The following is a 26,011-nucleotide window of genomic DNA, read 5'->3' on the forward strand; positions in this document are numbered from 1 at the left end:
AGAAGTTACTTGTGTAAAATCAAAACCAGAAGTACCAATTTAACTCCTGTACAGTGAGTGTAACCTTGGAGTTCGAACATCTCGGTGGCTGTACAAATCGTTTTTTTAACACAAAATCTGCGTAAAACATACCCCAGTTTTCGGCACAATTTTCTGTCCGAACCCCTGAGCAAACCTAAATCCACGTTGACTGGATAGCCAACCCAAGCTGAGCAAAGTCCAACGCACACGGGGCAGGGCTTCCCACCTCGAGTCAAGCAGTCAGTTATACACAAGCCAGTGCATGCTCATAGGACGCCAGTTCGTGCTCAGAGTTCGCCAGTGTTTCTTAAGATGCTATTTTGTTATTTTCCCAGTATTATCTTTGCCAAGGGGCAATAAAAAGACAGCGGTGCTACCAACAGTGAAGAAAAAGGAAGGTTGTGCGCACCACAGTGGAACTAAGTCGACCAAGTACAAAAATGGGATGCATGTTTGTTACAGCTCTTGCTAGCATCATATGGCTAGGTCGACTATTTTGACTGTCCTAAAGAATAAAAATGTAATAAAAGGCAGCTTGTGTTGCCAAAGGAGTGACTAAGATTCCAAAGTAAAGGCCACAGCCAATGTTCCCTCTAATTTTTTACGTGTCTGAGCAAAGACACTAAGACCGTGAGCGCCACTTTGAGCAACATCAGACGTATGCACTGTGGTCAGTTCAGTTTCATCCATTGAAGTTACATGGTTCATGAAAAGGTTCAGATTAGATTCCCATCAGAACAATTTTAAGAGCAATTTTGTGTTTTTGAATACTTACACTGAAAATGTCAACAAACAAAAAAATACATTTCAATAAAAATACATACCAACCCAACCATTATCTATACATTTTAAACGTCGCTTCCAAATTTGTTTCATTTCTTTTTTTTAACAATGCATGTTAAAAGCTGAATGATACTCCCAAACAGTTTTGGGGTCAATGTTATGTTGCCTCCTATATTTAAAATACAGAATTAGCTTGGTGGGAAATGTATCGTCTGTGCTTTCGTCCTCAATCAGGTTCTGCCAAGGTGGAATTTTAACAGTATAGTCCATCTCACCCTGTATTTTCTACTTTGGCTTCAGACCAGACCTTTTTGACTCAAAAAAGAGAAAATCTCATCCAGTTTCACCACTTTTTCTTCAGTTATTCACATACCCTCGTATTTGTAATTATGAGTGTACCCCTTTAAAATGGAGGGGAGCGGTGTCAGGTAAACAAGGAAGTAGAGTGTGTGGCGCGGTGTTGCTGAGCCAGGGTTCGCACGTGGCCCTAAAAGTCCCTAAAACCCCCTAAATTTTCGAAGGTGCATTTAGGGGCTCCCAAAAGTCCTTAAAATCCGCGTTATTTGTAACCGGTTGCGATCCCTAATGCGCACCTATAGTTGTCCAACCAGAAGTCAGGCTTTATGAACGTAGTTCAATACACGAAGACGGACTCGTTAAAGGCAGAGATCGTGTGGACTTTAAAAGTGATCTGCAGCCATTACAGTTACAAATCTTGAGAAAATAATTCGAAAGTGTTTGCAGTCATGTTCCCAGACAGTGACATTGCTAAAAACTACCACTGTGGGGAAAGGAAGACTTCGTACCTGGCTACATTTGGCATCACTGCCCACTTTTCATCTCTACTGCCTCAAAGCCAAAAAAGCCAGAATAGAGACTGACATATCAACGCTTATTGAGAAGGCTGACAGGCTGTGTGAGGAGGCAGGAGAAAAGAGGAATCTGAGGTTTATCACCGAGGCCAATGCACTCAGAGGCAGAGCAAAGGACAAGAGAGCCACTTTGGCACCTCTGCAGCAACAAATAGAGGAGGCACTGGGTAGGCTCAAGGAGCTAGAGTAGGGGTGCTGAAACAGACATCAGTAGAAGACATTTGTGTATATAGTTGCAATTGTAGTTAGAATCTGTTTTTCTGTATACTGTTATGTGAAGACGTTGACAATGGTCATATCAATGAGAACTACCACAAGGTGCGACAGGTGATCACTGTCACAGGTACTGAGATACTGGAACATTTGATGAACCAAGAACGGTTGATGGCACCATTGGGTGAGTCATTTTTCCTTACTCTTGATTTCCCACGATGGCCCTAAATTTTTCATGATGGCCCTAAATTTTTTCCGTGACAGCCCTAAATTTTTCGTGTCAGCCCCTCAGAATGCCCCTAAAAAGCCCTTACATTTTTTTGGTCAGACTGAGTATGAACCCTGCGAGCAGCAGCTCTTTGTGAGAGGCAGTGTGCTGCCGTGGTTAAAAAAAAAAAAAAAAAAAGAAGTCAGCCTGTAGTTCACTGCGCTGGATCTGTTTTCCTCTGCGCTATGAGTGTGTGACAAGTATGCAAATGTGCAGTTGTGCAGTTTAGAGGGAACATTGGCCACAGGTAATAGAAAAAAATCTAGAAGCTACTGGAGAATTACGCAGTCAAATCATTGAGGGTGACCACAGCATAACACTTCCTCCTTCCCTCGCAAACCATCACACCGCCACCAAAAAGGTAAATGATACACATTGCTTTAAGTTTATGCATTTTTAAACTTAAATTTAAACTAAATTTTTTAGGGGGAGGGGGGCGCTGTCGAGCAGCGAAACAAGATGGCAGCATAATATCGAGGCTACGCTCAACTCCACATAAAAACATTTAACTACCTGAATACAAATGTAAGAGGGACTTTGAAAAATGTTTGAAACCACATCAACGACCAGCGGTAAAAGCTACGGCTGGACTCGTGGGACACAAAAGCCAAAATCTAATCAGCAGCACGAAGAAGAGCACGAGGAGGCCTGTGAAAGCGTGCCAGACACGGCGGCTGTGCTAATGGAGCTAAAAGCCCTCCGCTTGGTTTTTGCTTCCAAGTTCGACACCATAACCCGCCAATTGAAAGACATGAACGACTCTATCAACGCTTTGGAGCAAAGGATGGTTGAGGTCAGGAACAACGCAGCCTCCAATACAACGCGTATAACTGAAGCCGAGTAGCGTATATCATCTCTGGAAGATGATTTAGAGGTGGCTAAAATGGAACTAGCCACTGCTGCCAAAAGCATCGGTCTTTTGGAAACCAAGGCGGAAGATTTAGAGAACCGGGGGCGCCGCAAAAATATTCGTCTGTTTGGCCTACGTGAAAATGCTGAAATGAATCGGTCCTTATTGGAGCTTGTGGAGAACGAGTTACCAACATAGTTGAAACTAGGCGGTGACAGGAGCTTCATTCTTGAGCGTGTACACTGGTGCGGCCAAAACCAGGGCAAAGTAGAGCTGTGATCATTCGATTTCTGAAGTTTCAAGACAGAATTTGTTCTACGCACCGCTAGGCAGCTCAACATTACCCATGAAGAAAAGAAGCTCACGTTTGCACCAAATTTGTCGGTCGAAACCATGCGCCAACGCAACGAGTTCAACATGGTGAGAAAGAAGTTTGTGGAGAAAGGGCTTTACCGTGGATTCCAGATTTTCCCCTGCAAGTTAAGAATCCTACATGAAGGAAGAATACAGCTGTTTGCCACGCCTAGAGAAGCTGAGAACTTTTATCAATCACTTGAATGTTATGGTGAGCTTCATGATACACTCTTATGTCAGACCTTTATAAGTTGTGCCCCTCTACCGGTTTTTGGTTTATTTTATACAGTTATTGCTCAGTGTGTGCTTGGTCAACATTGCTCATTTTTAGTTAGTTTGACCTATTACTTTTTCTTTTGATTTTATTCATTTATGTATTCTTGTGGAGGGGGGAAAAAGAGTAGTAAGTTTCATGTATGCTAGAGTTGCTACTGTATTATTTATTTACTTTTTGGACGGGTTAGGTGGATGCCACCATTTGTTTCTTTCCATTTTTCGTTTGCTCGAGTAGTTTTACCACCATATCTGTTTTATTTAGAGTAAGGGATGGGGATGCTTTATAGATTTTTGTTTATAAAGGTTCATGTTGTGTTGTTTAGTTTAAATTGCACAGACATTATGTTAATCCAAGTCATTGTTTTGATATTGTATTTTGTATGCTTATGGAAAGTACAAGTCATAAAATTGTTGATTTAAAGATTACAAGTTGGAATGTCAGGGGTCTTAAAAATCTTAATAAATTGAAACAGGTTATTAATACAATTAAATTATTGAATGCTAAAATAGTACTCCTTCAGGAGAGTCATTTGACTGATTCAGAAATCAAAAAGGTTAGAAATAAGTGGCCTGGAAATGTACTATATGCATCATACAATAATTATGCACGAGGTGTTTTAATTCTTGTTCACGAAACTATACCATTATAAATCACTAATACAATTCAGGATCCAGCAGGGCGATGGTGATAATCCAGGGTACTATTTTCTCTCTTGCATTAAATTTGGTATGTGTATATGGTCCAAATGAGGACAATCCTAAATTTTTTTTAAGACCTTTTTCTCACAATTTATAGTTACACAGTTATACAGTTATAATTGGCGGTGACTTTAATTGCACATTCAATCCTGTACTGGATCGTACTACAGGTTTAGATCCAAGTAAAGCGAAAACAAGGAAAATTTTAAAACAATATAGTGTTTATTTAAATTTAGTTGAAGTTTAGAGATATTTTAATCATTCTAAAATGGAATTTTACTGTTATTCAGGCTCCCATAAATCTCGATCGCGCATTGATTACTTTTTTGTCTCTCAAAACCTTGTCAAAGGTTAAAAACTGCTGGTATGACAGTATCGTGATTAGCGACCATGCACCAATATCTATGAATATTCAAATAAACAAACTTTGTCACTGCCCCTGCAATTGGCGATTTAAATCTATATGGCTGCAGAACTTTGTTTCCTTCATAAAAAGTAAAATTTATTTATTTTTTTAAATTAATACAGATCAAACGGGAGCCTGTACAAGATTGGAAGCATTCAAAGCTTACATTCGAGGAGAAATTATTAGTTATACAAGTTCTAAATCTAAACAACAAAAAGCAGAGATGTGTGATTTAGAGAAGCAAATAAAGGAGATAGAAAATTATTTAGGTCAAGTAGATGATCCACTTAAACATAAAGAATTGCTGTTTTTAAGAAGTAAATATAATAAATTATCAACAGATAAAGTGGCAAAAAGTTTATTATGGCTTAAGCAGCGTTATTACGATCAAGGTGAAAAAGCGGGTAAACTCTTGGCTTGGAGGATTAGGAAATTACAAACAGAACGGGCAATTAATAGTATAAAGACATCCAATGGAGATTTGACTGTTGACCCTCAAGAAATTAATAGTACTTTCAGGGATTTCTATGAACAATTGTATAAATCCGAGATACAACAGACTTCGTTTGAGAGGGATGCATTTCTTGATTCACTTGTATTTCCAGTGCTATCAGAGGAGGCAAAGCAAAACTAAGATAACCATCTCACAGAAGAAGAAATTTCTGCTGCCATTCAAAGTATTAACACTAATCGTGCTCCTGAGCCCGATGGCCTGACTATAGAATTTTATAAAGCATTTCAAAAACAATTATTGACTCCATTGATGGACATGTATATAGAATCATATAATAAGGAGACTCTTCCTCCTACATTGAGACTTGCGTTGATTACCCTGATCCTCAAACCTAATCAGCCTTCCACAGAATGTTCCTCGTACAGACCAATAAGCTTGATGGGATGCGATACAAAAATACTTTGCAAAGCCCTGGCAATACGATTGGATCAGTATTTACCTAGTTTAATACATAATGATCAAAACGGTTTTGTTAAAAAACGTCAAGGATTTCACAATATTCGAAGAGTTTTGAATATATTACATGAAAAGGCAGAGTGTAAAGACACAGCACTCCTGTCGTTGGATGCACGTCAGGCCTTTGACAGAATTGAATGGTCATTTTTATTTAATGTTCTACCGCGGTTTGGATTTGGCAATAATTTTCTTAAATGGTTAAAAATTTTATATTCAAACCCTGCTGCTAGTATTATCACTAACAGTATTTCTTCTAAACCAATTGTTTTGGAAAGGTCTACACGCCAGGGCTGTCCTCTTTCCCCAATTTTGTTAATTTTAGCCTTAGAACCCCTGGCCATGTCGATTCGATTATAAAATCTGGATGAGATCCATGATTCTGAAACAGGCATTTTCGCCAAGAGCAGCACAGTCGAACTGATGGCACAATGGCTGGGCATCCTTCGGAGTTTTGGCATTAAGCCAGAAAAAGTCAGTGCAGAGCCTCAAGTTCCATGATTTTTTTTTCCAACCATCCCCAATGCCGAGGCATAGTCACTGATGGGCTTGCTGATGATGCGCTTCATCTAAATTTCTGAGAAAACATCTCTCAGCTTATGATAGTGCGCTGGGGAAATATGACGAAAAGATAGCCCAAAGGGGCAGTCATCAATGAGTTCAATACGATGAACAAATTCCTTAGATTCCCAATGGTTCAGCTTGTCCTTAGAGACATATTGATAGGCCAACACCAGCTCAGCGAACTTCCTCTTCCATTCCTCTGACACCTCACAGCCACTGATGTTCAGGTCACTCAACCCACGTTATTTAAGCTGTTGAAACAGGTCAGGTGCTGAGTTGGTTTGGTCAGCTGGTCAATTCTGAGATTTGCACCGCCCTTGAAAAATGGAACTATTGTCAACAGCAACACAGGTGAACACATCATCAATCTTGACATTGTGCTTAAGTGTCACTGGAACAGTGTGGGGTTCAGAAGCTTCATGGGGATCCAGCAATCCCCCACATGGGCATTATGACTCGTTCCACCATGATGTTCTTAGAAAGTGGAACGTGAGGATGAAGGTTTGACCATAATAGTGCTCCCATGTGGGACTAGCACAGATGGTGGCAGTTTCCCCCACGCAACATACTGTGCCAATCAGGCTGCCATCTTGGTGCCTGATCAATAGGAAATACAAGATGGAAGCTGGAGAAACTTCACATTCCCTGTCAGTGTTGCTTGAGGAAACAAGCACCCAGTACTTTTCATCTGATATCTTGAATGAGCAACTTGGTCTCAATGATGAATTCATCTCTTTGCCAAAAACAGGACTCCCAGGCAAAGGCATACTGTTCAAAGTAGTTTTATTCCAAACTGAGGTCATACACGGTTTAAGCAGTCTGAGAAGGCAGAGGTACAAAAATGCAAGGTTAGAGGCAAGGTCCAAAATCATTCAGCAAGAGCCGATCACTACGAGACAAACTTGGAAACGTGAACAAAAACGTAACAAGACTATGGAGGCACAGATGCGCTGGGACAAATGGATTCTCTACACAAGGCTTGCAAACTTACGCACAATAGCAGAGACTCCAACATGCAGTAACGCAATGCAACAAACTGGCAAATGCAGATGAACTTAAATGGCTGGTCTAATTAGTGTCCAATGCAAAGCAGCTGTTTGACAGCTGCCAGAGGCCGTACAGCCCAGGGCAGTAGCTTGGCTATACCCCTTACAGAGCCCCCTCCCCTTTCCAAGGTGTGAATCCCAGATGCAACAGAATGACAAAAAATTACCAGGGGAGGGCACAAATCCCCCACCCAGTCTGTCTGGTGGCCGTCCAGGCCACCCAAATCGAAGTGTCTGGCCGGGCAGGTCAGGAGGTCGGCCCGGACGCCAAGCACCAGGGTCCCCACGGGACGATTCAGGTAGACGCCCTCGAGGAGGAACCCAAAGGCGAAGCAGGAACCAGAGGGGAGCAGGCGCTGGCCCCGGTCGAAAATCTCCCAGGACATGGTTATGAGGCAGCCAGGGATCACTCGCCATCAAGGCTTGGTCGTGAGGCGGCCGTGGATCGGTCGCCACCAAGGCTAGGTTGGGGGGGCGGCTGAGGATCGGTCACCATTGAAGCAGGAGATGGAGGCGGCAACCATCAAGACAGGGGCATGAGGCAGCTGTATACCTGTCGCTGTCGAGACAGGAACTGGAGACGGAAGAATACCTGTCGGCGTCAAGACAGGGGCGTGAGGCAGCCACGTGCCAGTCGCCATCGAAGCAGGAGCTGGGGGCGGCCACGGGCCGGTTGCAGTCTAGACAGGAATGTGAGACGGCCGAATACCTGCCACCGTAATGAAGGGGACCGTGATGTCGTTGTTGCCGGGGCGGGAACAGGAGACGTCTAACGAGCCTTTGCTGCTGCTGGGACAGGAATGTGAGGCGGCCGACAAACCTTCGCCACCACCGGGACAGGAACATGAGGGGGCCGATGAGCCGTCGCCGCCACCGGGACAAGAACATGAAGTGGCCGACAAGCCTTCACTGCCGCCGGGACAGGAACATGAAGGGGCCGATGAGCCGTCGGCGCCACCGGGACAAGAACATGAGGTGGCCGAAAAGCCTTCTCTGGCGCCGGGACAGGAACGTGAGGCGGCCCACGAGCCTTCGCTGCTGCTGGACAGGAACATAAGGCCGCCGAGTAGCCGTTGCCTGGACAGGAACGTGAGGCGGCCGACGAGCCGTCGCCGCCGCTGGGACAGGAACGTGGGGTGGCTGAGTCGATGTCGCTGGGACAGGAGTGGGAAGCTCTCGCGGAGTCATAGCTGCCGCAGGGACAGGAACGTGGGGCGGCCGACGAACCTTTGCTGCCGCTGGGACAGGAATGTGAGGCGGCCAACAAACCTTCACCACCACCGGGACCGGAACATGAGGCGGCCGACGAGCCTTCGCCACCGCCGGGACAGGAACATGAGGGGGCCGATGAGCCTTCGCTGCTGCCGGACAGGAACATAAGGCAGCCGAGGAGCCATTGCCTGGACAGGAACGTGAGGTGGCAGACGAGCTATCGCCGCCGCTGGGACAGGAACGGGGGGGGGCCAAGTCGACGTCGCCGGGAGAGGAGCGGGAAGCTGTCGTGGCGTCATCGCTGCTGCTGAGACAGGAACATGGGGTGGCCGACGAGCCGTTGCCGTCACCTGGACAAGAACCCGAGGCGGCAGAAGGACTGTCGACGTCACCTGGACAAGAACTTGAGGCGGCAGTCGGGCTTGCCGGGACAGGAACATAAGGCAGCCGAGGAGCCGCCGCCTGGACAGGAACGTGAGGTTGCCGACGAGCTGTCGCCGCCTGGACTGGAACATGAGGTGGGCGACGAGCTGTCGCTGCCGCTGAGACTGGAATGTGAGGTGGCTGACGAAGTCTCGCCGCTGCCTGGTCAGGAACGTCAACCGGCCGGGAACCTGTAACCGCCGAAACAGGAGCGTGGTCCACCAGGAAGACTGTTGCCACCACAATGTGGGTGTGGCTCGGCAGAGGGTCAGTTGCCACCGCAACGTTGGCGTGACTCGGTAGTGGATCGGTGGTTTCCGCTGCTTTAGCGTGGGTCGCCAGGAAATCTGTCGCTACTCCAACGTGGGTGTGGCTTGGCAGCGGGTCAATGGCGACTGCGGCGTGAACGTGGTTTGCCAAGAAGTGTGTCGCCACCGGGAAGTGGGTGCGGCGCGGCAGCGGGTCAGTTGCCACTGCAACGTGGGCTTGACTCGGTAGCGGATCGGTGGTTTCCGCTGCGTTAGCGTGGGTCGCCAGGAAATCTGTCGCCACTCCAACTCTAACCACACACACACACACGCACATATACACAGGGTTTTTCGATAAATATGCATTTAGTGTGTTTGTCAATACACAAAGAAGAAAGACACAAAAATATAAACTTTTTTTTCCTGCTATAATTTAATGCCATTCATCATTTCATTTAACGTCATTTCAGTGACTGTTGTGGGTGTGTGTGCTCAGTCGTAAAATTAGCTCCATCTGCTTGAGAATGAAAAGAGTTCATGGTGCCTCCGTGACACCCCCCCTCCCCAGCACTGTCATAGTGCACCGTTCCGACACCCCAGTTTTCAAACCACTGGCATAATGCACGATGTATCGTGTACTTTGAACTGGATTATTTTTTTGTTTGTTTTTTGTTTTTTTTGTCAGTGAGGATTTATCTCTTCTGATTGGACCAGTAGCCCTCGTATCTGCTAAAGTCAATGAAAAATATATTGAGACAGTGCTTGGGGCTGGTGGGTAGTGCCGTTCTTGCTGAATCATTTCATTTCATTGCCTGGTGTCCTCTTTACCATCTCCCAGAGGAAGCATGTAGTTAATTAAGAGATTGTAATTGAAATGTCCACTCAAGAATGAAGTTTACTGATACAATTTTGTGACGTTGTTTGCTTTTAGAAATATTTAACATGGAGTTAGATAATAAAAATATAAAAACTCTGAATTGTGATTTTTTTTTTTTTTTTTTTTTCAAACTTCTCACATAAAGGCATTTGGGATAGGCTCCATCGCACCTGTGGGCCTAATGAGGACAAAGACTATGTGGCATCTTCGATACACACATCTGCCGGGAGGAGCTTGAAGAGCTGGTGGCCAGGATGTGGAGGGCCTAAAAGGATCCTGCCCACTCCGGGAACCTTGTTCGCGTTGTGTGCATACAATACAAGATCTATGTGATCTTTTTCCAAGAGTCACTGCTAAATTGAAAATTCTGATTGTGTCAATCAAAAATATTATCTTTGTGGGCTAAAGGAAAAATATGCCACTCATATCATCATTTTTTCATCAACTAGAAAATATGTTTAAAATGGCAGCTATACCTTGCATCTCTATGGCATCAAAATGATCTTAACAACCAATCCCCAATAACAGAGCAGTGGGACTGGTTTTAGCATATTTGATACTGAAAATAAACTTAATTATATGTTACCCTTTTATTGTATCTTGGAGCCTTTGCTGACACAGCATATTAATGGTTAGCATTCCTACCTGAGGTTCGGGCTTTGAATGAAACCTCCGCCACCCTTGTGTGGACTTTCCATGCTCTGGCTATGCTTATGTGGGTTTCTCCAGCTTCATCACACATCAAGGATGCACATAGCTTTTGAACGTACTGTAAAGGTGAATTCTTGTTTGATTTAATGGTCTCCCGGCCATTCCAAGGTGTACCCTGCCTCCCTCCTGAATTAGGCGGGGATAGACTCCAGCTCACTCATGAACCAAAAGTAGACGGTTGTTAAAGAAATGGGAAGGACCATAGACTTAGTATGGTAGTCTTATGTTTTAGAAGAAAACCAGGGACACACCTTACTTCCCATTCCTCCCATCTTTGTCAGCATTATTTTTGGTTCCATGTTTTGATGATGAGTAACCTTACCTTAACAGACCGAGAAACTAATTCCAAAAAATCTTTGGAGAGGTTCTTTATCAACAGGAAAAGATCCAATCACAAGAAAAGCGGAAACTTTAAGAAAATGTATAGTGCATTTTTCTTCGCAGTTTAGAACTTTAAGTGATATTTTTTTTCATATGCAGGTCAAAAATGACCTGTATCACAATGTGTTGTTTTTTATGTTACATATTCACTTCGACCAGCATACTCGGTGTGTAAAAAAAATTGGTGTGGGCATGGTTATTATAGTATATGAATTGCTGTCACTGTTGGGTAACACGACACGGTGGACAATTGGTGAGAGAACTGGGGATCAAATCCCAACTTCGCTTGATAGGAGTTTAGATATTCTCCTTGTGCCTGCGTGGGTTTAGACCTTGGTAAGTATAAGTGACACTCTTTTCATGCCCAGTTTTCTCTGGGCACTCCGGTTACCTCCCACCTCCCAAAAAGATGCATTGATTGTAGACACTAAATTCCCCATAAGTGTGAGTGCGAATGCTTGTTTGTTCATATGTGCACTGATAGCTGGGATAGGCTCCAGCACTTGAAGGTAAGCGGCTCAGAAAATGGATGGATCGAAAGATGTTAGGTAGCAGTGGGCAGAAGTCCATTTTCCCTCGTTCACATGCACATTTTGAGAAATCGTAAACGTGGAAAAAAGTCAATCAATACCAACATCTACGATAATGTAGATCTTTTATGTTACATATCACTTTGTTACCATATATTTTTTAATCAAATGATGCTCATTTCTGAGTTGGCCAGATTGGATCTCTTTGCTTATCTGCGCTACTGACCTACGCCGTGGCTCATTTTGTTTATAAATGATTTGCACATCTGTCTTTGTTCACTTGAAAAAAATGTAACCAATTCCCTGCACCAAAGGTCACGTTGTTACGGAATCACCAAAATTCCATTTAAAAGTAATATTTAGTGCCATATATTCTGTATTTTGCTAAATGGTGGTGGGATTGGTATTTAGTAGTTCCACTAACTCCTTGTGCTAGATTTTGTACCAGAACTGCTTGCTTCTTTGGTTTCTCTGATATTTGTGTTTGCGTGAACAGTGAATTTCAACAACAGATTTGGCCAATGTTTGGTTAAAGACCATCACTTCAGATCATTTTTAGCTGGAGGCATGCCCAGCGTTCATGAGTTGACATAAAAAGAGAATGAGAAGTTGCAGTAGTAATATAAAAATGTGATCCTGTAAAGCCATAAATACGAACAAAACCAAATCCTGGATGAGACAAATAGTCTCAGCACTCCACCCCTTTCAGTAGCAGTTTAGTTTGCATAAACAAGACAGCTTCACCATCCGTGCCCCCCCAATAACATTGCTCTTTACTCCTCCCTCGTCCCTGCACACAGGCCGGTCAGCGTGCCAGTGTGTAACAACTTGTCTCTTGTTTGTCATCTCTCCTCACCATGTGAAGTGGGATCCTTCCAGCCATTTGCCTGCAGCATTACTCTGGTGATGGTGAACAAGTAGGTTTCTAGATATTTTCTTTGTATATCTGTGAATAGCTTGTGTTCCAGAGTGCATGTGTCCCATGGGCCAATCAGAGCATGACGCCTGCACTTTGTCCTACTCTGTACGCTCATTTTCCTTCTCACTGATTGTATATTTGACTTCAATTACAATATGCCAATAAGGCATTTGTCGACTTTCTGATATTTTTTGTGTCTTTTTCCATTGTCGTTTGCGATTTCTCTTAGATATCAATCAGAAATTTTAGTTGGCCCACAGGCATGCATCTAAGATGATAGAAACAATTGGATTTTCGTATTGTATTGCTCAAAATAGAAAGAACAGGATGAAATAACTATTCCTACAACAGTACAGCTCACGACAACAGTCGATGGCACCACAGAAGTGGGGCGGGTGTGATGAGTGAGAGATGTGAAGAATGGAGAAGTGGCATCAGTGCAGCTGCGCTTCTTTAGGATTCCTGGTTCCTACCTCCTCTCACCATTGCCAAACCGCTATCATTAGGTTTGGCAATTTACTGAACAACCATTGTGATGTGGCCGTGGCCCGTTAGTGTTTGCTTTTAAGTGCAGCTAAACTAAGTCCATTCACTTGTAAAAGAGTGCGGCCATTGGCAGATAGTTGGCAGGTTGCACAGAGAGGCCATTCACCTCTGTAGGAAGGAACTAGGGGTGAGCCTTTGAAATGCTCATCCCCGCTTGAATATTTTAATGGGAAGACTGGATGCCTCTGAGGTCCCTACATGGTCCTGTCTGCAGGACCTGACTCCACTGCTTTCCAACTATGTCAATTAGAGGGGACATTCCTTTTTTTTTATCATATAGAAGCTGCTAATGTTGCAGTTGGGATTTTTTTGGGGGTGGAGGGTGATTTTATTCAAAGAAAGAGCAATCAGATTTTTGAATCCCAGGAGCCAGGTGGGTGGCTGGGTTCAGTGAGGGTGATTCACTGTGCTTCTTGATCATGTTTGGATGGACTCCAAGTACTCTGAATTAGACCAGCCTCATCTATACAAAGTCAGGCGCAAGGGATTTCTTTTATTTGGGATGTCATGCGGAACAAATTAAATCCCTTTTGAATGAGGACATAACAACTTGTAATCAATATCCTTGTTATAAGTAAGGCCAGTAAAAAGTTCTTGACTGGATTTTAATGAAGCACTCCTCATGTGTGCATTCAGTGTTTTAGCATGTCTGTTGGTAGGAGGCTACCACAACAACTTTTCATCAAACAATATCATGTTTAAACTGTCATAAACAAAAAAGAAACTATATAATTTCAGGGTGGCACAGTGGATCAGCTGGAAATGTTGGCCTCAGAGATTTGAGGTCCCGGGTTCAATCCTGGACCCGCCTGTATGAAGTTTGCATGTTATTCCTGTGCCTGCGTGGGTTTTCTCCGGCCACTCCAGTTTCCTCCCACATTCCTAAAACATGCATTAATTGGATACTCTAAATTGACCCAAGGTGTGATTGTGAGAGCGGCTGTTTGTCTCGATGTGCCCTGTGATTGGCTGATAACCAGTTAAGGATGCAGCCCACCTCCTGCCCTTTGACAGCTGGGATAGGCTCCAGCACTCCCGCGACCCTCCTGAGGATAAGCAGCTAAGAAAACGGATGGACGGATGGTTAGTTTTACTGTTTAATTATTTGCTACTACACCACAGATAAGAGAGAAATGCTATTTCAGGTATGTCATTACGTCAATTTGTGATTGATAAATTATGCTAACCCAGATCAATCCGGTCCTGGAGGCTATAGGTGAATGTGGCTTTACAAAAATCCACAAATAGCGGCAAAATAATGAAAAAGATAAAGCACAAAACTGGAGCGCTAAAAGCTGCTGCACCCGTCCGCACCACTTGTCTCTGGAGTCATGCATTTTGTGTCCAAACCTCTATTCTGTTTATGACGATATTTACAGTAATTGAATACACCACAAAGAGACTAGATTTAATGTTCCAACTGGTAAATTCGATTGCTGTTTTTAGCAAATAATCATTATCCATGTTTCAAATTGTCTTTGGAAATTGTGGATGTCATGTCCTCCGTGCCAAAGAGGAAAAGAAACATCCGGAATTTTATGGATGCAAAGTCAAAAGCCAGCATCTGTTATGGTACGGGGCTGTGTTATTGCCAATGTCATTGTTAACTTATGCATATATGCTGACATCCAAGCAATGACTTTTTCATTGACATTTATTTCAGCAAGACAATGACAAACTACATTCTGCACGTGTTACAGCAGTAGTAAAAGTAGTAATAGACTGGCCTGCCTTCAGTCCAGACGTGTCTCTCATTGAAAATATGTGCCGCACTATGAAGCCTAAAATATGACAACAAACCCCACACTGTTGAACAGTTGAAGTTGTACATCAAGAAAGAATGGGAAAGAATTCCATCTACAAAGCTTCAAATTAGTGTCCTCGGTTCCTAAACATTTATTTCTGTTTAACACAATGTCCCAAGTTCATTGGAATTGGTTCTTGTGGCCTGGAAAGTATCTAAAACATACAAACTGCTGCTGCTGCAAAAAAAAAAAAAAAAAAAGAAGAAAGCAAGTTAAAATTGCACTTGGAGCAGTAAAGCTCAGTTTACCTTTCGTGCATGTTTTTGGGATGTGGGAAAACTTTTAGGGCTATGCTATACAACTGCTCTCTATGTTCTAATGTGACAATTTGTCTTTGATTTGTTATTCGATTTGTGTCATGCCGTGCAGGTGTGATGCATTCCGTACAAACCAAATCATGATGGAGTGGTGTGTTTACAGTGAAGAAAAAAAGTATTTGAACACCCTGCTATATTACAAGTTCTCTCACTTGGAAATCATGGAGGAATCTGAAATTTTCATTTTAGGTGCATGTCCACTGTGACAGAGATTATCTAAAAAGAAAAATCCAGAAATCACAATGTATGATTTTTTTTTAACGATGTATTTGTGTAATACAGCTGCAAAAAAGTATTTGAACACCTGAGAAAAACAATGTTAATATTTGGTACAGTAGCCTTTGTTTGCAATTACAGCGGTCAAACATTTCCTGTAGTTGTTCACCAGATCTGCCCACAATGCAGGAGGGATTTTGGCCCACTCCTCCACACAGATCTTCTCTAGATCAGACAGGTTTCTGGACTGTTGCTGAGAAACAGAGTTTCAGCTCCCTCCAAAGATTTTCTATTGGTTTTAGGTCTGGAGACTGGCTAGGCCACAGCAGAACCTTTATATGGTTCTTATGGAGCCACTCCTTGGTTTTCCTGGCTGTGTTCTTTGGGTCATTATCATGTTGAAAGACCCAGCCATGACCCACCTTCAATGCTCTGACTGAGGGAAAGAGGTTGTCCCGCAAAATCTCACAAAACATGGCTGCGGTCATCCTCTCCTTAATACAGTGCAGTCGTCCTGTCCCATGTGCAGAAAAACACCCCTAAAGCATGATCCTACCACCCCCATGCTTCACAGTAGGTATGATCTTGGGATGGAACTCATCATTCATCTTCCTCCAAACACAGTTAGTGGAATTATGACCAAGAAGTTCCATTTTGGTCTCATCTGACCACAGAACTTTCTCCCATGACTCCTCTGTATCATCCAAATTGTTATTGGCAAACTCAAGACGGGCATTGACATGTGCAGGTTTGAGCAGGGGAACTTTCCGTGCCATGCATGATTTTAAACCATGACGTCTTAGTATATTACCAAGAGTCATCTTGGAAATGGTGGTCCCAGCTCTTTTCGGATCATTGACCAAGTCCTGTTGTGTAGTCCGGGGCTGATTCCTCAGCTTTCTAAGGATCATTGAGACCCCACGAGGTGATATCTTGCATGGGGCTCCACTCCAGTTGCGACTGACCTTCATGTTTAGCTTCTTCCATTTTCTAATGATTGCTCCAACAGTGGACCTTTTTTCCCCAAGCTGCTTGGCAAATTCTCCGTAGCCCTTTCCAGCCATGTGGATTTGTACAATTTGGTCTCTGGTGTCTTTGGACAGCTCTTTGGTCTTGGGCATGATACAAGTTTGAGTCTTTCTGATTGTATGTGCTGGACAGGTGTCTTTATGCAGCTAACGACCTCACACAGGTGCATCTGATTCAGGATAACACATGGAGTTGAGGTGGACTTTTAAAGGCAGACTAACAGGTCTTTGATTGTCAGAATTCTAGATAATAGACAGATACTTATTTGCAGCTGTATCACACAAATAAATAGTTAATAAAATCATACATTGTGATTTCTGGATTTTTGTTTTAGATTATCTCCCTCACAGTGGACATGCACCTACAATGAAAATTTCAGACCCCTTCATGATTTCTGAGTGGGAGAACTTGCACTAGCAGGATGTTCAAATACTTATTTTCTTCACTGTATACTCCTCGTTCAACCACAATCAAAATCACTACATCGTGGCATTATTTATCCTGATAGTTTTTGTTGTGTTTTTGAATGTCAAACTGGAAAGAACACAATTCAAAATGAAATGAGGCTTTTTTTTTTCAGTGCAAGGAGTAGAAAGTACTTACATTTGCCTGATAATGTAAGGAGTGGAAGTAAAAATTGGGCTGAAAAAGAAACCTCAATAAAGTATAGACACGTCACATTTCTACTTAAATAAGGTAACAAAGTATTTGCACTTCATTACTTAGCACCTCTGACTGATATTGAGGTTCACTATAACTGGATAACAATGTTGTTGAGATTGACAAGCATCTTTTTGCCTTCTGCAGGTGGTTCCAGAATACCTTATAGAGGATTGGATGCAGTTGTAACTATGATCACAATGGGGTGGGGGGCATGGGCCCTCTCTCCCTGTGGCATCGTGCTGGTTATCAGCATACTTTTGTGTCTGTCCCGGCCACCCCCGATCAAAACTGCAGACTGCGATCGAAAAGACCATCCGGTTGTGTCCAACCAAGGTGAGTAAAATGAGTAAAAGTGGGTTTTTGAGATCTGATTTTGATGACAGTTAGCCATAGACCTTGTTTATGTAAAATGTATGTGTAACTGTCTCTTTCAATGAGCCACCAGTAATTTCTGTACAAGTGAATTTCAAGGGGGGGTGTGGTTATGAGGAAAATCCAGCCACATGTTGAGTTTGCATGTTCTCCCCATGCTTTAGTGGGGTTTCTCTGACCACTACGGTTTACACCATATACCTCAAGGAAAAAAGAAAAGATGCATGTGAGGTTAATTGAAGACTAAATTCTCCGTAGGTAGGCGTTGAATGGTTATTTGTTTATATGTGCCCTACAATTTGCTGCGGACCATTTAAGGGTATTGGTTTATTTCTTGATTCTGATGGATGGATGAATTTTGAGGACTACTAGATGAACTACAACAGTTATACTCAGCCATACTCTCATACACACTACATACTAAAGTCTCAAAAACTGTGCTGCTAAGGGGAACCAGTTTCTGCGTGTACATTGACCATGGTGCCTTGCTACTTTTAAAGGAAGACTCTGCCCGAAATTCATTTGTACAATAAACCCATCAATGTGGAGTAATATTATCAATACATATATTTTGGCGTAAAAATTGTGCCAAACATATATATGCGTTCATCTGAGATGATATGCTGTGGCGACCCCGAAAGGGACAAGCCGAAAGAAACACACATATTTTGGACATTAATTGTAAAAAAAATGAAAATAAAGAATATTTTTGAAATCCAAGCAAAATCTTGGTGTGTGCCAGCTTTGACAGCCAAACACGGAAGAAACATCCTTGACTCAGCCCCTGACGTCACTGTTGCCTAGCATTACATGCCTTTCGTTCTAGCTAAACCAAGATGCCAACGTGTTGTGCAACAAAACTATGAAAAAGCACCCAAATTTCTCCTTCTTTAACCTCCCATGGAGTTAACCTGACAGGATAAACCTGTGGCTGTCACAGTTGAGGCTCAAAATTTACACACATCTAATCATTCCTGGTTATTAGCTGCTTAGTTATAGCCTCTCGTGCTAATACTGTATAAGCAACAACATATTTTATAAGGCGGCACGGTGGCGCAGCTGTTCAATCCCGGACTTCCGTGTGTGGAGTTTGCATGTTCTCCCCATCTCTGCGTGTGTGTAAATGTGCCTCCTGTCCATTGTCAGCTGGGATAGGCTCCAGCATTCCTGCGACGATCGTGCGGCTAAGAAAATGGATGGATGGATATATACGTGTAAGCACACAACACTTCGCGGTTAGTATTTATGGTGATGCGCGCATGCAAACCCACTTGCACCCCTCTCCCCACCCATGCCGCCGGTGGATCACGAGAAGCTTTGCTGCTTGATAAGTACAACATGGTGTTAAAAAAAAAAGTCTGTCCACCTGCTATTTACTCTCTACATCCAAACCAATTCCTCAAAAAGCATCAAATCTCCACGTTCCATTTCATGGGACTATTATTGTTCGTCGTCAGCACCACTCCCCTCCCAACACATCGACTTCCGTGTGTGTTAATTCTGGCTCAAATGCTTGAACATTGTTATTTTTGTTTCGTATGCTCAATGGCGGGAATACTAATAGTTGGGAGGATCGACTTGTTGTCACACTCACTTTGTTGGCTCTGAGCACACAACACTTCCTGGTTACTGTTTACGGTGATGCGCGCTGACTGCTTGCAAAGTACAATTTGGTGGGTAAAAAAAGTATGGCCACGCTTGCTGTATAATCTCTATATCGAAAGCAACTCCTCAGAAAAGCATCAAATCTCCGAGGTCCATATAATAGGACTGTTATTCTTCGTCGTTGGTGCCACGCCCCCTCTATAACACGTCAAGTGTTGGATGTGTGTGTAGCGCCTCTCTAGTATAAAATACTTCGACGAGTAGGCACCTGAGTTCTTTTCTTACTCCAAAGTACGAAACTAATAAATTAACTCAATGTTAATTACTCTAAATGTCCATTACAATTTTACTCTTTACTTGTGCGTTTAATTCTCTATCAAAAGTCTCTGAAATAATATTTCCCCTTATGAGTTAATATTATCCTACTTTAAATAATCAAGCTACCAAATAAACTCACCACTATTTTAACTGTCTTGCAGATAGTCAAATAATAAACCTGGTTATGTAACAAAAAGTGTGAATATTTAATAACAAAATAAAGGATGGAAAAATCAAACATGTGTTCACAACAGTCAAATAAACAGTCAATTTAACAGGTACACAATGCACACATGCTGAGGGCCCAAACAAATATGAATATAGCTGGCAAGCAAACAAAATTCAAACCCCAATGTCACTGCGGTGCTTCCCGAGGCAGGAGTGAAGAAAGGTGAAGGTATTTTTTCCTCTGTCTGGCGTCCTCAAGGTCCTCGTCCCTTTTTCTTCCAAACACAGCCTTGCTAGCCATGTTAGCTCGACGCTAGCGCCTTTGTCCTCTCCTTCGTGGTCCAACACAGGCCTCTCTAGCTAGCGTTAGCTGGTTGCTTGCGCCCAAGCCAAGTCCCATGCATGCACTTTGCCCCTGTGGTAGCGGCTAACTCCACCACGTTATAGCATGATTTGAGTAGTCCACTCAAACGACACACTATCCCAGTTGAACTTTCAACAGTCCTTGTCGAACACGTCAATAAACTTTTAAGAAATGTCCACCGTTCACTTTCTTTCTCCTTTCGTTATCCTCCCACAACCACTCACCTCTCACTCCGGGTCACCCTTTTTTCTCTCTCTTTTTTTCCGTGTCTCCTCAACACGTCACTTCCTGTCCTTCTTAAACAATGGTTACAACAATAATATGACAAACAAAAGTTCACAAATGAATCAAACATATTTAAATACAAATCATGAGAAGAGACAGAAAATAAAGTCAGCACACACACAGTTTAACAGATATTCCACCACATTGCATAAAGAAAACCTATAAGCTAATTGCTACTCTATTATACAGAAATTTCACCTGTACCAACTTTTAACAGGGTTACATGTGTATTCTGGCTCAAGCGCCCAGGCTTCTATACTATTGTACGTCATGCTACTTTTGTTTTGTTTGTTTGTAATTATTTTTTCACAAAAATCATCCACAAAATGCCAGATGGTGGACATTCTCTGTTCGGTGGAACGTATCCATGAGAAATGGGGGGTCAGAACAGGAAGCACTGCAGGTGTGGCAAACGCTGATTGGCTGTCCGTTTTCCAGCCCAACTCATTGGAATGTCTGAGCGAGAGAGGAATTTCGATAATACTTTTCCAATTTAGAGATGTTTCTTGGTGAAATCTGTGGATAACTCTGGCATTAAAAGAAACACTGAACCCTCATCTACTAACTTTTAATGTTTGCTCCCATTCCTATTAGTTTCGACAAAGTCTTCCTTTAACCATAGAGCAATACTGTATGTTGATACAACAATATGGCCTTTGCATGTTATCACAGGCCTGAAGACATGGATGTCAGAGTTCTCACACCCAGGAGTAAAGGACTTTTCTCACCTGGTCTTGGACCTGAGCAGAAACCAGCTTATTGTGGGAGCAAGGTGCACATATTTACACACTAAGCAGAGAACAAAAGAGTAAAAATTATGACTTTGTTCCAAACTTATTTTTACAGAAACTACCTATTCAGCCTTAGTTTGAGCAATGCCTCCCTCATACAGGTAACACTCACAGTTTTGTACTTTCTGAGTGCTGCAGTTTGTGTTGGCAAGTTTTAAATTCCCAAAACCAGTTTTTGTTTGTTTGTTTGTTTCAGGAAACAGAATGGACACCCGATGAAGACACAATGCGCTCTTGCAAGGGCAAGGGGAAGTCAGAGGTAGTTCTTAAAATGTCACTTCAAAATGTAGTTAATGTCACTGGCTCACGTCACGCTTGTATGCAGGAGGAGTGTCAAAACTATATACGGGTTTTATTGCTTAACGGGAGGACGTTTGTCACGTGTGGGACCAATGCTTATACTCGTGTCTGTATGATCAGGCAGGTTGGTGCCATCTTGATGTTTCACCAATCGATAAAAGTTGTCATCTTCCAGACTACAAAAGTAACCTTTATACACACAGTGTCACGCTTTCCTATTTGCTGTCAGATTGGTAACATCAGTCAAGTGTTGGACACACTAAATGGTATTGCGCGCTGCCCCTATGACCCTGGCCATAACTCCACCGCCATGATATCAGAGAAGGGTGAGCTGTATGCTGCCACAGTGATCGACTTCTCTGGACGTGACCCTGTCATCTACAGGAGCCTGGGAAACATGCATCCACTCCGCACGGCCCAGTACAACTCAAAATGGCTCAATGGTAAACAATGACACATAGTCTGTCAGACTTTTCCTCATGTCATCCTTTCTGTTTATCACATCTCCCCCTTTAGAGCCTCAGTTTGTGTCTGCTTATGATATCGGCCGATTCGCCTACTTCTTCTTGAGGGAAACTGCTGTTGAAAACGACTGTGAAAAGATGGTGCTCTCACGAGTGGCACGGGTGTGTAAAAATGACATGGGCGGCCGTTTCCTTTTGGAGGATACCTGGACCACCTTTATGAAGGCACGATTAAACTGCTCACGCTCAGGAGAAATACCCTTTCATTACAATGAACTACAGAGCACCTTCTACTTACCAGAGCAGGACTTGATCTATGGCATTTTCACCACTAATGTGTGAGTGATCCTTAATAGTGCTGTGATTATACCCTCCTCTTTATAAAAATTATTGACTCTTAGTATGAGGACCCTGTCCACTCAACCTTTAGGTTTGATGAGGCTCCTTTGCACCAGGTCATGCTAGAACTATCTTTCACTGTGTAATTATTGCACTGACATTTAGGAATAACTGGTGTGGAGTGAAAATATTCTGATTACTTGAGTCATCATGTTATTTTTTTAATAGAGCAATGGGTAATGTTAACTGAAGTCAGTCAGTTAATATTATCCATTTCTTTGCAAATACATACATGTATTTGATCCAGCTTGCAGATTTTTTTCTTCCATAACACCCCTTCATTTTTTGAAAAACCCCTCACAGGAACAGCATGTCTGCCACTGCTGTTTGTGCCTTCAACATGACTGCCATCACGCAAGCCTTCAATGGACCTTTCCTCTATCAGGAGAACCCACGCATGTCCTGGCTCTCTGCTAAAAATCCCATACTCAATTTTCAGGTTACCCTTGTCCAGATATGGTTTCCTGTATTTAAAGTGCCACTGACACATAAAACATAAAATATTGTATGTTTTTAACCAAAAATAATCATCCGGAATGGACCCATCCGTTTTTTCACGGCAAGTCAGAATGTTGCAGAATATCATTTTTTTCCATCTCCCGCCATGGAAAGTCTCTCTAGGATTTTGTGTTGAGGAAGAACCAGGAAGTGACATTTTTTGCAGTAGCGGGGTCGAGTGTCTATACCTATTGTACCAATGAAAAATTACCTGTATTTTCTGCGTGTTAGCCAAAATTCCACCTCGCTGTATTGCTGGATTTTGCTTGAACGCTTGGGAGAATGGATTCACTCTTCACATGTTTCCAAAAGACCCGGTTCATCGTGAAAACTGGATTGCACAGGTGCAAAGGACAAGAACTTTGTGGGTTCTAAATGACAGGTAGGTGTGTATAGAGCTATTAAAAAAATGTATAATAATTGCAGGGAAATAATTTTCTCACAGTTCATAGCATATGTTATGTGAAAATTTAAAATAAATTCCCTTGGTCAACCAACAAAATCTAACAAAGCACTTCTATTGCATTTAAGAAAGTTTATCACACCCAATACAATACAATACAAAACAATAACAGAATTACAATGACAGTTTAGTAGCGTGTAACACGAGCTAACTAGCCAAACTCGAACAAATGTTATTTCAGTGAACGTTCCAGTAATCCAGTTTGGTATCTATGTACTTGTCCGAAAGCAGCATCATTAATAAAAAGCTCCGTCCGCGTCCGACAACATATTCCTTCTCTCAGAACGTACCAAAAGATATATCACTGGTGGCCGTCATTAGCCACCATTAGCCCTGACACGGAGGTGGAACGGGTGGGGAGGTGGTTTGGCCGCGTGCAGGGAAGAGAAACGAGTTCTCCTCCCCACCGGCCACTAGTGTCTGGGCACCCCTGAAGTAGTTACTTTGCCCGGCATGGGCCCTCCTGAGTACTCTACATACACAAGACTTGTAAAACACTTGGGAAATTGAACAATAATAGGCATGTCATTTTGAATATTTCATCGGGTTCCTCATCCATCTGTCGGGGAGTCTGTTGTTAGAAGTGATCCGCATGTCTTCTAAATATGGCTCGAACTGATCGGGTAATATGGCTCAATTCTGAGATGTTCTCTTCTTCGAAAAGAGCTTCAGTCTCAGAAGGGCCGTCAGAAAAATCTCAAAATCTCTCTTGTCCAGCTCCCAAAGCAGGTGGCACAGCGTGTTTTCAATGGCGAGTGTCCTTGTGTGACACCTGCAAGTGACGTTGAAGGCAATATGGCCACCAGTGGGATATCGAGTGAGATTTCTGCAACTTTGCACATTAATGACACACTCGCCGCTGATTTATTTTTTTATTTTTTGGATAGACATTGAAGTGATATTAAGTAACATTAGATGTAATTTTCATAACAATATCTATTTTAAAATGTATATCTGGGTGTCAGTTGCACTTTAAGCAGACATTTTCTTATGGATGAGCACCATTAAAGACTATTTTTTTCCCCATGTATTATCAGTGTGGCACACTGGATGAAGGCGGCACTGGTGAGAACCTGACTGAACGCAACCTGCAGGATGCTCAGCGACTCTTTTTGATGCACGATGCGGTGCAGCCGGTGACAGTCAATCCTCTGCTCACCCAGGACAACGTACGCTTCTTGAAGTTGGTAGTGGACGTCGTGCAGGGCCGTGATGCCCTTTACCATGTCATGTACATTAGCACCGGTAAGAGAGTAAGGACACTGACTAAAATCAGTATCCATATGAATGCCTTGGCTCTTTACTCTTCGCCAATCAGAATATGGCACCATCTTGAAAACTCTTGGGACAACAAATACACTTCTTCATGGCTGTTACTTGGAGGAGCTGAGGATCCTTCCTGATGGGCAAACTGGGTCAATCAAGAGCCTGCAGATCTTCCACAGAGACAGATCTCTGTTTGTGGGGCTTGATGACAGATTGGTGAAGATCCCATTAGAACGATGCTCCAGCCATCCAACTGAGCAGTATGGGAGTGTTTGTTAAATAATCCTGCATGCATTAACAGACTTTTGAGCATTGATCCATCACATGTTCTAACTAGACGCTGTCTGGAAGCTCGGGACCCATATTGTGGTTGGGATCACAAACAGGAGCGATGCACAACTATTGACGACACTGCCGGCATGAACCAGTGGATCCAGAACATCACCCATTGCCCAGTAAACCTTCCCCTTCTCTGTCTGTCTTTCTGTCAGTCTCTCTCTTATACTTACAGCACATTTGTTCCTTCTCAAGGTGAGGAATCTGAAGCAGGATGGAGGATTTGGCCCTTGGGCACCATGGCAACCCTGTGACCACAATGACGGCGAGGGTTCCATCAGCAGCTGCATCTGTCGGTCCCGCTTCTGTGATGGGCCTGTGGCCCAATGCGGTGGGGTCGACTGCAAAGGCCCAACCATTCAGGTGGCCAACTGCTCCAGGTAAGTTCAAAATCCTTCGGAAAAGTGTTTCTTTATAATTTATCACTAGTATTATTACAGCAATGGACAGCAAGCACTAAAGATCCACCTTTTACCAAGAGACAGCATTCAGTTTGGTTCACCCTGGTACAGTTAAATGAAATTAATCCGGATGAGTCTTGTGTTGCACAGCAAGGTGTGTCAACCTCATAAATAGTGAGATATATGGCAACAGCATGAAAATCACCAACCAATAAGACCCTAGCAGTACACCAGTATATTAGAGTCTGAACCACCCCCACGTTGACCACATCACTGGAGACATGTTCCATCTTAAGACTTCAAACGCCACATCAGGCTTCTATACTCCTTCCAACCTTAATTCCTTATAAACCCCATAATTCCTGTGGCATTCCTGAACTTCTGAATGTGTAGTTAATACCCGAGGAGTACAGGGTGTTTATGAGTAGAACAAGGACTGGAGTCCTGTGGTGCTGTAGTGTTCCAGGGTTTGGCCAGAGAAGAACTTGCTTTGGTAGGAAGGGGGGGGGGGGGGGTTCCAGGCAGGGTAACAGACAACAGGTCCTTGCCAGAAGTTTGGAGCGGATGCATTGTCATGAGCACGCGGCGAGGGACAGGATCCAAATGCAAGACATGACGTTGTGGGTGGTTTTATTCCAGGCTTAGGTCATACACAGGTAAGCAGTCTGAGAAGGCGGAAAGACAAACACGCGAGGCTGCAAGCAAGGTCCAAAAACATGAAAAGTGAGGTCCGATAACTACTAGGCAAAACTTGGAAACATGAATAAGAACGCAACAAGACTGTG

General features: G+C 43.1%; 1 protein-coding gene across 5 annotated transcripts in view; it reads left to right on the top strand.

Annotated features, from left to right (window-relative positions):
- Positions 1–2,301: 2,301 nt before the first annotated feature.
- The window catches only part of LOC133492583 (semaphorin-5B-like), a 38,493-nt gene continuing 14,783 nt past the window's right edge, over positions 2,302–26,011 (top strand). For all 5 annotated transcript variants that reach the window (XR_009792701.1, XM_061805002.1, XM_061805013.1 and 2 more), the window contains exons 1-13: positions 2,302–2,518; positions 2,584–3,572; positions 17,341–17,529; positions 20,981–21,080; positions 21,155–21,200; positions 21,296–21,523; positions 21,629–21,842; positions 21,916–22,201; positions 22,566–22,701; positions 24,261–24,468; positions 24,542–24,749; positions 24,827–24,944; positions 25,021–25,205. Coding sequence is in view for 4 of the 5 variants with exons in the window: in XM_061805002.1 (XP_061660986.1) it covers positions 3,401–3,572; positions 17,341–17,529; positions 20,981–21,080; positions 21,155–21,200; positions 21,296–21,523; positions 21,629–21,842; positions 21,916–22,201; positions 22,566–22,701; positions 24,261–24,468; positions 24,542–24,749; positions 24,827–24,944; positions 25,021–25,205 (2,090 nt within the window). In the remaining variant the exon portion in view is untranslated. The remainder of the gene's footprint in view (positions 2,519–2,583; positions 3,573–17,340; positions 17,530–20,980; positions 21,081–21,154; positions 21,201–21,295; positions 21,524–21,628; positions 21,843–21,915; positions 22,202–22,565; positions 22,702–24,260; positions 24,469–24,541; positions 24,750–24,826; positions 24,945–25,020; positions 25,206–26,011) is intronic.

The sequence above is a fragment of the Syngnathoides biaculeatus genome, chromosome 2 (genome assembly GCF_019802595.1).
Source record: "Syngnathoides biaculeatus isolate LvHL_M chromosome 2, ASM1980259v1, whole genome shotgun sequence".
Taxonomy (NCBI): Eukaryota; Metazoa; Chordata; class Actinopteri; order Syngnathiformes; family Syngnathidae; genus Syngnathoides; species Syngnathoides biaculeatus.